Here is a 13566-nt window from a genome sequence, read left to right on the forward strand (position 1 = left end):
AAGGAAGAAAGTACTGACACACATGACAACCTTATCTTAAGGAATTATGACTAGAAAAACAAAACAATCCTTAAAGATCACATAATATATGATTCATTTGTATAACATTTTTTTTTTAATTTTTTTTTTATTTATTTTTGGGACAGAGAGAGACAGAGCATGAACGGGGGAGGGACAGAGAGAGAGGGAGACACAGAATCGGAAACAGGCTCCAGGCTCCGAGCCATCAGCCCAGAGCCTGACGCGGGGCTCGAACTCACGGACCGCGAGATCGTGACCTGGCTGAAGTCGGACGCTTAACCGACTGCGCCACCCAGGCGCCCCTGTATAACATTTCTTTAAATGTCAAGGTTATAGAAATGGAGAATAGATTCCTTATTGCACAGGGTCACGAAAAGGAGGGGAAGGTAGTGAGTGTGGCTATAAAAGGGCAACAGAAAGGATCCTTGTGCTGATGGAACTGTTCTGTACCTTGACTATATCAATGCCAATATCCTGGATGTGATACTGTACCTCTAGCATAGCAAGATGTTATTATCAGGGCATACTAGGTAAAGGACACAAAGAATTTTTTGTATTCTTGCCTAGAAGTACATGTGAATCTACAGTGGTCTCCAAATAAAACTTTAATTTAAAAACCCAAACAAGGGGTGCCTGGGTGGCTCAGTCAGTTGAGCATCTGACTTCAGCTCAGGTCATGATCTCGCGGTCCGTGAGTTCGAGCCCCGCGTCGGGCTCTGTGCTGACAGCTCAGAGCCTGGAGCCTGTTTCAGATTCTTTGTCTTCCTCTCTCTCTGACCTTCCCCCGTTCATGCTCTGTCTCTGTCTCAAAAATAAATAAACGTTAAAAAAATTAAAAAAAAAATTAAAAAACCCCAAACAGTTAGAGAGGGACATGGTATAGATTCTAAGATTATAGGTTCTGGAACTCAACTGGCTGAATTTTAATCCTCGCTCAACCATTATCAAGTGTACAACAGGGGCGGATTATAAAATTTGTATGTGCTCCAGTTTTCTCATCTATAAAATGGGAACAAAATAGTGCCTACCTCATAGGGTTATTGGGAAGATTAAATGATATGATGTTTGTAAAGCATTGTCACATTGCTAAATATTTAGTAATTGCACAACAAATGTTAGCTATTATTAGTAATAGTAATAATAGTATTATAATGGTAATAAGACAAAGGCATGTTGTTAATTGTTCAATTTATGAAGCTACAGAAATCCTTTATCTGCTCCTTTGACGGAGTAATTTACCTAAAATTCAAACACTATTCTACAGCTATATAAGCAAACTATACTTTGTACATGATAAATAAAATGAAATTCACACAAATTTTCAAATAAACAGGCTTACTTAACAGTCGAAGTAAAAGGTATGGAATTAATACCGACTGGAACAATGCTATTAATCCCAGCTGATGCCAGTGATCTTAGATTCAAAGTAAAGCCACTGGTGGTTGTGGTAGTCGTAGTGGTAGTAGTGACAGTGGTGGTGGTCGTTGTTGATGCTGTAGCTGGAAAATAAAATGTGTGTTATCAAGAAATGAGAGACTTATTTAGTCCTTGATCATTCAGGATAAAAACTATAGAAGCATTTATTTTTATTTATTAATTTTTTAATTTTTTATTTTATTTTCAAGAGCAAGAGAGACAGAGCACGAGCAAGGGAAGGCAGAGAGAGGGGGGAGACACAGAATCCAAAGCAGGCTCCAGGCTCTGAGCTAGTCTGCACAGAGCCTGACGCGGGGCCCAAAGTCACGAACCTCAAGATCATGACCTGAGCCAAAGTCGAACGCTCAATTGACTGAGCCACCCAGGGGCCCCATTTTTTTATTTTTTGAAAAATTTTTTTATTTATTTTTGAGAGAGAGAGAGGCACAGAGTGTGAGCAGGGGAGGGGCAGAGACAGAGGGAGACACAGAATTGGAAGCAGGCTCCAGGCTCCAAGCTGTCAGCACAGAGCCCGACGCAGGGCTCGAACTTGGGAACCACGAGATCAGGACCTAAGCCTAAGTTGGACCCTTAGTCAACTGAGTCACGCAGGTGCCCCTACAGAAGCATTTTTTTTTAAATGTGAATATGAACTCAAAGTTGTATGGATTTGCACTTAACATTGTTATAATATGAAGTGATATACAGCAGGCCAGATATCTGGGTTATCTCTTCTGCCAAAAATTAAAAATCCTGGATATATTTGTAGAAAAATAAAATTTACAACTTAACCAGACCTGTAACCATTAAAGAAATTGAATCAATCCTCAAAGCTCTTCCCATAAAAAAACCTTCCAGACCCAGATGACTTCGCTGGCAAATTCTACTAAACTTTCAAGGGAAGAATAATTGCAATCTTATACAAACTCTGTACATCTATACTTTTGTACACCTACATGAATAGATCTGTGTAATTAATTCCTAGAAATGAAATTGCTGGATCAAAGGGTCAGAATGCCGTGAGTTTTAATACATCTTGCCAAACTGCCCAACCAAAAAGATTTTGCCAATTTACATTTCTATCAATAGGGGAGAGCACCTGTTTCTCTACATTATAGCCCATACTAGGCATATATCTTTGCCAGTCTAATAAATAAAAGTCTCTCAAAGTTTCATCTACAGCCCAGACCTCACTTCTATGTGTCTTTTCCTATTGCACCCCTACTAGAATTCCCAGCCCTCTCTAGATGAAATCCTCAATATACTTCATGGCCTAACTCAAATTCTTCCTTCCTGGTATTTGTCACCCACTTCTCTTCCACTCCACCATTATCCCTTGGTTTTCTGAAACTTCTATAGCACTTTTAGTTTTTCCTACACACTGAGCACTTAAAGAACAATTCACAGAAAACTGTGCCTGGTGGGACCTGAAAATGTTCTCTTTTCTTCTTTTTGGTTCTCTGTATTTTCAAATGTTCTCAGTACATCTAAAGTAATAGATGATGCTTTGTAAAAAGAAATTTGTTATAAAAATATATTATAACACATGTACACAATTGTTTGTTTTACATTATCCCTGCTTTCCCAATTAGCAGTATTTTCAGGTTAGTGGCTGTATTAGATAAATACATAAATCATGGTGCCTGACAAAATATTCACAGCCTATACTGAGGGAAACTGGCCTACTCTGTTCCTGCTGAGGGGCCAAGCTCAGATATTCCTTCTTTATTCCAAGAATTCTGTCCTTTGCTCCTGATTCACAGTCAATTGGGACAAGGGTGGGCATCTGAAGTACGGTATCCATCCCATATACTACTGGCAGCTTATACAAGGGTCTGGCATAGAAAACTCTAGCCAAGCAAGGATAAAATAGGTCAGCATCTCATTTTCAAAAATTTATAACTATGGAAAGAATCAGACTATAGGTAGAAATATGGAAATATTTCCAAAAATATGGAAAGAATCAGACTTTAAGCAGAAATTTGGAAGTATTTCCAAAAGTGTAGAAAACATCAGACTATAGGCAGAGGCGGATTGAAAGGACCTACAGAGGTCACACATGAAGTAGAATTAAGGAGTCTGAGCAAGCCAAAATTAAGAATAAGCTAAAATTGGGGTGCCTGAGTGGCTCAGTCAGTTAAGCGTTCAACTTCGGCTCAGGTCACGATCTTGTGGTTCATGAGTTCAAGCCCCACATCAGGCTCCATGCTGGCAGCTCAGAGCCTGGAACCTGCTTTGGATTCTGTGTCTCCCTCTCTCTCTCTGCCCTCCCATGCTCGTGCTCTGTCTCCCTCTCTCTCTCAAAAATAAACATGTAAAAAATATTAAAAGGATAAGCTAAAATTGTAAGGTATAAAAAGAGGTAAGGAAACCAATGGAAAGTTTAAAAAAGTAAGGGTAGACTAAGGGAGAAGAGCTGAATTATGTTTATGCAACAGATTCAGGAGGTCCCTAAAAGTTGCCTTTAGAACAACTCTTAAATTCTGATTTCTTTCAAGTTCAGTGCCAGGACAATACCTGTGTTAGATTTCAAAAGATTCCATTTCCCTTTTGGCCACAAGAATCCTTAAAATAATTTCCCCATTTTTTGTGTTAGCCTTTCTGAGGGTGGAATGAACACCACAAGGAAAGACCATATCCAGTCACAAAGGATCCCTGGGGTCACTTATCACTCCAAACACTTGAGAAGATTACAGACTGGATCCCATGTGGCATTATTTACAATCATATGTCATCATAATTTTCACCTGAGAATAAAAATCTTATCTGAAAATAAATCCTTCCCCAGAAATACTGAAACTTAATGACACTATCAAGACCCCTCCTGTATTGATTAGTTCAAACAGAAAAACAGAAAAGCAATTAAGAAAAAGAAAGAGTCCTTCTTATAAAGCTTTTCTTCACCCAAAGATTTTTTTCAAAAAAAATAGTAATCTGTTTTGGGGCACCTGGGTGGCTCAGTCGGTGAAGTGTCTGGCCTCAGCTCAGGTCATGATCTCACGGTTTGTGGGTTCAAGCCCCACGTCGGGCTCTGTGCTGACAGCCTACTTCAGATTCTTTGTCTCCCTTTTTCTCTGCCCCTTCCCTGCTCATGCTGTCTCTCTCTCTCTCTCAAAAAAAATAAATAAGCATTAAAGAAAGTAATCTGTATTTCCTGACATGGACAGATGTGCAAAGATGATATATAAGAAAAATAATTGTAGGATTATATGTGTGTGTGTGCATAATTATCCCATTTTTGCAAAACAAATAAATTCAATGTGTGTTTGTATGTGTTTGGAAAAAAAGGCTGGAAAGATAAATACCAAACTATCCTTTCTAGAGACAGTGATATATGTACACACACACACACACACACACACACACACACGCACATCCGTGTGTGTGTATGATTTTTATAAAAAGAAAAGCAAGCATCATCACTACCAAAATATCTGCACAAAGATGTTGAGTGATACCTTCAGGAAATTAATACCTGTCAGCCTAAACATAAAAGCATCCTGAGTCACAAAAAAAATGGTATGATTATTTTAACCTTTTAAGACAGTATTTATCTTTGTTCCTTAGCTTTTATGGTATTTTAAAAAGGTATAAATTAGCTCTGGCATAGAAGATAATACTCAAATGCCAACAGTATTTCAATTCATACACAAAAAAGCAATGGATTTGAGAATGAAAGTTCCATCACAGTCTGCTTTTGTAGGTTATGACTTTGGTCTAAACTAAATGCAGCTATCTTTACATTATCTGTGTAGTAAAAGGGAAGCACAGTTCTATAAATACTAAGACATAACTGCCTATCACATTTGTATTTAAATAAATCTCATTCTGATGTTCTTAAAGATGGTTATATAAAATAGTGAAAAGATCCTTTAAAACATCCTACTATCTGATTTTCCTATCCAAACAAACATTTTCCATACAAAAGATAAGACTGATAAAAAGCAAGCTTTCTTGGGGCACCTGGGTGATTCAGTCAGTTGAGCATCCCACTCTTGGTTTCCGCTCAGGTCATGGTCTCACGGTTCATGGGTTCGAGCCCCACGCTGGGCTCTGTGTGCTGACAGCATGGAGCCTGCTTGGGATTCTCTCTCACTCTCTCTCTCTCTGTCCCTCCCCTGCTCATGCTGCGTGCTGGTTTTCTCACTATCTCTCTCTCTCAAAATTAAAAAAAAACTTAAATAAAACAGTTATTATTAAAAAAAAAAAAGCAAGCTTTTCTTAAAACTTGCTGATTATACCTAGGGCAGAGAATAATGCCAAATGGCTATAAATTTGCAGACAGACACTTGAAAGCTGCCCTACAAGGCTGATCTGTGAGGTGAAAAGTCTGAGCAAGTAAATATGCTTGGGGAGAAGGAATGGTAAGTATGGGGAAAAACTAACTCTGGGTTAAGGGTGTCAAGTTGAGACATCTGATGGGGAGATGGGCATGTAAGGTAATGGTAGATGCAATGGCGATAAGGGGTGGGTTAGGAGCAAAGGTACCAGTTTGCAGGAAGGAATCTGAGACCTAGCTAGGGAGGGGATGAGTTATGGCAGGGTCCTCAAAGCGCATGCAAATTCATATTTCAGTGACTCTACCCATGGCTGAAAGAATCAGTTCTTTGTTCAGCATTTTAAAGGGGGAAATTATGGGCTATGTTATTTGCAAATATGGTAACTTTTAAAGTTCTCAAGACACACCCTTCACAACTCTCATAGGTTGGCTAGTTGCCTAGTACACAGTAGAAACTCAGGTAGGTATCAGTCATGCAAAAGAATAAATAGATGGTGGACCTCTCTGGTTAGGAATAATTTCTTTAAATTTAAAAGAGATTGATTTTTAATTTATGCCAGGTTTGAAGAAAGAATCATTCAGCCTCAAGTAAACTTTAAAAAAAATTTTTTTTGAATGAGCACAAGTGGGGGAGGTGCAGAAAGAGAGTGGGGACAGAGGATCTGAAGCGGGCTCCATGCTGAAAGCAGCGAGCCGGATGTGGGGCTCAAATTCGTGAACTATGAGATCATGACCTGCACCGCAGTTAGATGCTCAACCCACTGAGCCACCCAGGTGCACCTCAAATAAACTTTTAAAATAAGACAAGTAAAACTTTCCTAAAATGGAGTCTGACTTAAATGGTAGGTTTAAGTAGCAACTGACTCCTAGCCACCCCGCTCACTATAAGGCAACGACTGGCCAAGTTCTCTTCAACCTACAACCTAACTGGCTCCTAACTGGCAGAAATAAATTTAGGATGGAAACTCTTGTAATCAGCTTTAGGATAGGGTCAACTTTAATGCAGGTCAAAACTTAGATTAAGTTCTAGGGAAAAATAACTATCAATCTCAATCTACTGGGTCAATGTAAACACTATGATCAATAATAAAAATTCTTAAATTGAAAAGTTGACAAGAATTTGATAGCAGCTTTAAGTATGGTCATATCAAAGGACTAGTATCATCGGTATCAGATGTCTCACGACACTTTGGCAATCGTCAGTACTGGTGTACCTTTTGCATACTATGATGAAATGATCAAAACTTACTCAGATGATACTAAAAACTACAGAATGCAATGTACTTACTGCTTGTTATACAGCATACTTCCAATGAGCATCCAAACATATCACACACCCCAATAATTCTAAAATCTTACTAGATACAGTATGAGCTCCTCCACCCATTCCAGGAAATTTGAATCCAAATCCCAAAGTTAAACCACCAAATGCTCCATTCGAAGTTGTTGGGGAAACAACTGCAGAAAAGAACATAAAGATTACCTATTACACCTTAATTTAAAAACACTGAGTAATTTATATAGGGTCTTTTTCATCTGAAGTGTCCTTTACAAACTTTTGGCTAAACTCCAAAAACCTGTGGCTAATCCATTTATAACAAATGTTCAGAAAAGGCAAATCTATGGAGACATAAAATAGATTAGTTATCTGGGGCTGAGAGACCTTATTTGGATGATAGAAATGTTCTAAAACTGGATTACAGTTTTAGTGGTAGTTACACAATTCAGTAATCTTATTAAAATCACTGATTTGCATGCTTAAAATAGGTTAATTTTATATGTAAGTTTTACCTCATTAAAGTTAATTTTACAAACACTATGGTAGAGCTTTCTTTTCATTTTGTAGGCAAGGACATCAAAGACAGGAATGAAAACAAGCCTGTCAAAGGTCAGAGGGCAAGTCTCTGATTGAAAATCGAATTCATGCAACAACTATAAGTTCTAACCTCAGACATGGTCTTATTCACAAAATCTATCGTAGTGGAGAAGGATATTGCTTACAGATATCAAAAGGCTTCCAGAATCCCAGTCATGTCTCAAAAGTGGAAGTCTACTTGGTAGAAAATACAACTCAGGTAGTAACCAGCAATTTTAACTAATGTTTACCTATGCCAACTTCACAAGAGGATAGGGATGGCAGACCACTATTTCTCACCCTGAAGTAGGCATGAGCATTTCCTGGCAAGTTTTATTCCTAGGAATGGCGACAATCTTGCTATAACAGGGCTGCGGGGGAGAGGGGTGGGGGATGGAGGGCATATTACAGCTAGGGTTACAATAACAAAGTCTAATGATAAATGTCATGGCACTGTGAATATATCTTGCAAGCAGAGTCAGTTTATATGGACCTGTAAAAAAAGAATTACTCAACATTTGTTGTTACTGTACTAATGGAAGATACATAGCAAAGAAGTTGGGGTTACAAGATAATTAATATCCCACTTCTCAGCTCTACACATCCAGATGTTCCTCTTCAAGGAGAGAAGCCACAAGACATCACACGGTGTCAATTAAAACCGCAAACTGGTCCTTTTGTCATCTATCTCTTCTGATAGGTAAAGCATAAGGACCACAAAACTGGTCTATCTGCAAGAATACATTATAGCAAAGCTCCAACATTCATTTCCCATTTTATCTTATTCACATGGATAATAAGACTTCTCTTTCAGACATACTTGGCAAAACTCCCACTCTTACTATTCCCATTAGCTTCAAGAAGTTGTTTCAAAACATTACAATGTTAATGAATTATATGCTTAAAATTATCACTTTAAGCTGGAATAATCATGTTAACATAAAATTCACAGCTAAAGCCATGACAATTGGGTTCTTAAGCAAAGCTACTATTGATATCAGCAGTTACAGATGGGTTCAAGCATAATGATAATTTATGAGATGCAAGAGATCCATAGCTTATATTGGCAAATTAAGCGAAGTTGCCTGATGCGAAATACCAGGCTTTTCTCTGCAACCAGTAACTTACATGAGAACCCAGAAGCAACAGTGGAGGTAGAAGCATCTGACACTGAAGTAAACAGCATGGTGCTTGAACGAGCAGTGGCGTCAGCAGTCGATGCTGAAGCCGAACCTAAAAATCAAAGTCATGAGCAGAAAAATATGTCACTGAGCAATTTTTAAAAAGCAAAACACCATTATAACAAGGTTCATTTATATGGAGAAACTGAAACAGAGCAAGGAAAATCAGATACTCTGAAATCTAATAAAATAAAACACAATAACAGCCTGATTAAAAAAAATAGTTTATTAGTAATACTGAGTACAGCCAGTCTTCTAGCACCATCATAACAAAGAAATTCCACTTTATGGAAGAGGGGGATCCTCCTCCAGAGCTGCAACATAAGAAGTCCTACGGACCTATATTCCCCAGTGAAACAACCATAACTGGTAAAAAAGAAAAAAAAATAATAATAAAATGTTGAAATCTCGGGAAATTGTCCTACAGGTATACAGCAAATAAAGAACATTTACTCAAGAAAATCTGCTAAGACTCAGTAATACCAGTGAAAGTCTGGCATATGACCCACAATCCACTTCTTCTCCATCCCCATCCTCACCCTGAAGGAAGCCACACTCCAGGCAGGAGCTGCCAATAAGACTGGCCCAGGCTCCCAAACAAGAGACAAAGCATTTCATTGGGGAGGGCAAGCAGCCAACATATCACCTCCAATGCAGATTTAATGGGTTGAAGCAGATTTAATGGGCTGAAATTCCTGGCAAGTACAGCCAAGAGTTGAGGGACTCCCTTCCTTAGGTCAGCCCTCATTCATAGGGCAGAGGCTCTACACCAGGCACATCAAGTTGAGAATATTGGAGCCCCATCACCCTTACCCTGACTGCCTTTCCCCAGCTCACTTATAGGGCTGAGCTTCCACACCTGAAGAGATAAGCAAGATCAGAGGAAACTGTCACTGCACAGCACCCAAAGCAATGTTTCAAAGATTCTGGCCAAGGGTAAAGGCGGCCCATAAAAAGAGAGTTCCCAAGCTATCCCCAAAAGAATTGACTTTATTTGAAAAAGAATGTGAGGAAATTCAAGCCAAAAGATTCTCTCTCTCAAAAAAAAAAAATTTAATTAAGAGGAAGCAAGTACCTTCAGGAGACCAAGATTTAGGCTGTAGACTAGTTAGTTTACCAGAGGTAACTAGGGAAAGAGAAGGTTGAAGAGGCCTCCTCCTGAGATCAGAAGAATTAATACTCATACATGCTACACCTTGGATGAATCTTGAAAATAGTAACCTAAGTGAAAGGAGCCAGACACAAAAGGCCACATAATGTATGATTCCATTTATATGAAATGTCCAGAATAGGCAAATCCATAGAGAGAAAGTAGACTAGTGGATGCCAAGAGCTAGGAGGAGGGGGTAATAAGGTCTGACTGCTAATGGGTACCCGGTTTGTTTGGGGGGTGATGAAAATATTCTGGAATTACATAGTGGTAATGGTTGCACACTCAATGAATATATTTTAGAAACGTTGAATTGAATACTTTAAAAGGGTGCATTTTAAGATATGTGAATTATACTTCAATTATGCTATAAAAAAAGGGTCCTCTCAATAGAAGCAGAAAAAGCATTTGAGAAAATCGAACACAGCTTCATGATGCAAGGTTCAACAAACTAGGAAGAGAAGGGAATTTCTTTAACATGATAAAGAGCATTCATGAAAAACCCACAGCTAATATCATATTTAATGGTGAAAGACTGCATACTTTCCCACTATCATGAAGAACAAACTAAGGATGTCTGCTCTTACCAACAATACATTGGAAGTTCTAGCCAGGACAATTAGGCAAGAAAACAAAATAAATGGCATCCAGATAAAAAAAAAAAGAAATAGACCTATATCTATTTACAGGTAACATGATCATGATTACAGAAAATTCTAAAGGAGCCACAAACAAAATCTATTAGAACAATAAACAAGTTCAGCAAATCTGCAGGAATCAAGATCAACATAGAAAAATGAATTACAGGGGCGCCTGGGTGGCGCAGTCGGTTAAGCGTCCGACTTCAGCCAGGTCACGATCTCGCGGTCCGTGAGTTCGAGCCCCGCGTCAGGCTCTGGGCTGATGGCTCGGAGCCTGGAGCCTGTTTCCGATTCTGTGTCTCCCTCTCTCTCTGCCCCTCCCCCGTTCATGCTCTGTCTCTCTCTGTCCCAAAAATAAATAAATAAAAAAAAACGTTGAAAAAAAAATTTTTTTTTAAAAAAAGAAAAATGAATTACAGGGGCACCTGGGTGGTTCAGTCGGTTAAGCATCTGACTTTGGCTCAGGTCATGATCTCATGGCTCATGAGTTCAAGCCCCATGTCAGGCTCTATGTTGCAGACAGCTCAGAGCCTGCAGCCTGTTTCAGATTCAGTGTCTCCCTTCTCTCTCTGCCCTCCCCCACTAACACTGTCTCTCTCTCTCAAAAATAAACATTAAAAAAATTTTAAAAAAGAAAAATGAATTCCAATTCTATATACTAGCAATGAACAATCCACAAATGAAATTAAGAATGCAATTCCACTTATAATCACTCAAAAAATACTTAGGAACATATCTAACAAAAGAAGTACAAGACTTATACCCAGGAAAAGATAAAACATCATTGTAAGAAATTAAAGACATCCTAAATAAATGGAAAGATCTCAGGTTTGTGGATCAGAAGATTTAGTATTGTTAAGATGATGTAGTAGACAGAAAAATGGTCCCCAACCATAGCCACATCCTAATACCCAGGGCCTACAGACATATTACCTTACATGACAAAAAGGTCTTTATAGACGTGATTAAGGTTTAGTACCTTAAGATAGGGAGATTATCCTGGATTATCCAGGTAAGCAAAATCTAATGACATAAATCCTTAAAAATAGAGATTATTTCCAGGCTGTGGGCAGTGGGAGATGTGACTACAAAAGAATGGTCAGAAAGATGCAAAGTTGCTGATCCAAATGGCCATCTAACACATGAAAACAAATTCACTGTCATTAGTCATTGGGGTATTGAAAATCAAAACCACAATGAGATTCCACTTCAAATGGACTAAAATGGCTATAAATCAAAAAGTCAGATAAAATCAAGTGTCGGTGAGGATGACGAGAAATTGGAAACCTTATACAATGCTGGTGGGGATGTAAAATGGTACAGCCACTCTGGAAAGCTGCCTCACACTTCTTCAATGTGTTAAGCATAGACTTACCATATGACCCAGTAATTCCATTCCTAGGTATCTACACAAAAGAAATGAAAACATATATCCACACAAAAACACATGTATGTGAATGTTCATAGCAGCATTTTTCATAATTGGCAAAATGTGGAAACAACACAAATGAACATCAACTGACGAATGGATGAATAAAATATGGTACATCCATACAATGGAATTTTATTTGGCCATAAAAAGGAAAAGGAGCACTGATATATGCTAAAACATGGATGAGCCCTTAAAAATTTATGCTGAGTAAAAGAAGCTAATCACAAAAGATCACATATTTTATGATTCCTTTTGTATGAAATGTCCAGAATAGGGGAATCTAGAGCCAGAAAGCAGATTAGTGGTTGTCAGGGACTGGCAGAAGGGAGGAATGGATAGTGTCTGCTCATGGGTATATAGTTTCTTTAAAGGGTGATGAAAATATTCTAAAACTGTGGTAATGACTGCACCACGCAGTAAATATACGAAAAAGTAATCAATTGTACATTTTAAATGGGTAAATTACACAGCATGTGAATTACATAATAATAAAACTGTGAAAATAATAAAAAAGAAGTCTGGGATAGTTTCAGAAAACAGATTACCTGCCACTTGCTTTAAAATTTCAAATAAAAAATAAATAAAATAAAATTTCAGATAAAAAAGTATATAAAAAATAAAGCTAGGGCGCCTGGTGGCTCAGTCGGTTAAGTGGCCGACTTCAGCTCAGGTCATGATCTTGCGGTCTGTGAGTTCGAGCCCTGCATCGATTGGGCTCTGTGCTGGCAGGCAGCTCAGAGCCTGGAGCCTGCTTCTCTCTCTCTGCCCCTCCCCTGCTTGCTCTCTGTCTCTCTCTCTCTCAAATATAATAAACATTAAAAAAATTAAGAAAAAATAAAGCTAAAGAAATTAAGTACATAAAGACACAAATGAAATTCACTGGTTAACCAAAAACAAAGTTTATCTTTTTCATCCTCATTCTAGATCATTGTACATGGCACATGGTAGTAAGTGCTCAATTAAAGCTTCTGCTGAACTGAACTCACTTTTTCCAGATTCCAATATACAATTACACACATTCTATTTCCTCTTCAAAAGGAGAAAGTACTCAATAAGTAACTGTACTTGAGTCTGTTGTTGCCTACATCCAACTGTTGAGCAACTCGTGGCAATATATAGCATAAGATCCTGCTATCCAAAAGATCTAGCGCCTTTGAGGGTGAAGAGGACAGGGAGATGCTGGGGAGGAATTGGGAACATTACCACATACCTTTGACTATTTAAAATGTGTACTGTGGAAAATCCCCATGTTTCATTTAGAAGAAGCACGCATATAGTATACTTTTAAAGAGATGATCAATTTTACAGCAAAGGTGTTTTAATATTTATAATTCATTACCGACAGGTGAGGCTAAATTTTTATTATGAGCTTAATGGCTACTTTAATTTCCTCATTTGAAATTGCCCATTCATGTCATCTACTCATTTTCTCATTAAGACTATTGTCTTATTGACATCCGGATGGCCAACAGGCACATGAAAAGATGTTCAACGTCGCTCCTCATCAGGGAAATACAAATCAAAACCACACTCAGATATCACCTCACGCCAGTCAGAGTGGCCAAAATGAAGAAATCAGGAGACTATAGAT

At 38.3% G+C, this 13566-nt stretch overlaps 1 protein-coding gene across 3 annotated transcripts in view; it reads right to left on the reverse strand.

Moving 5' to 3' along the window:
* Positions 1 to 13566, reverse strand: part of NUP62CL (nucleoporin 62 C-terminal like) — an 84772-nt gene that overhangs the window by 40145 nt on the left and 31061 nt on the right. For 2 of the 3 annotated variants that reach the window (XR_009257006.1, XM_058713026.1), the window contains exons 2-4: positions 8700 to 8804; positions 7076 to 7174; positions 1361 to 1520 (exon numbers count right to left, since the gene is read on the reverse strand). Coding sequence is in view for 2 of the 3 variants with exons in the window: in XM_058713026.1 (XP_058569009.1) it covers positions 1361 to 1520; positions 7076 to 7174; positions 8700 to 8757 (317 nt within the window). In the remaining variant the exon portion in view is untranslated. The remainder of the gene's footprint in view (positions 1 to 1360; positions 1521 to 7075; positions 7175 to 8699; positions 8805 to 13566) is intronic. The other variant, XM_058713027.1, reaches the window with a different exon arrangement.

This window comes from Neofelis nebulosa, chromosome X, assembly GCF_028018385.1.
Source record: "Neofelis nebulosa isolate mNeoNeb1 chromosome X, mNeoNeb1.pri, whole genome shotgun sequence".
NCBI classification, from domain to species: domain Eukaryota; kingdom Metazoa; phylum Chordata; class Mammalia; order Carnivora; family Felidae; genus Neofelis; species Neofelis nebulosa.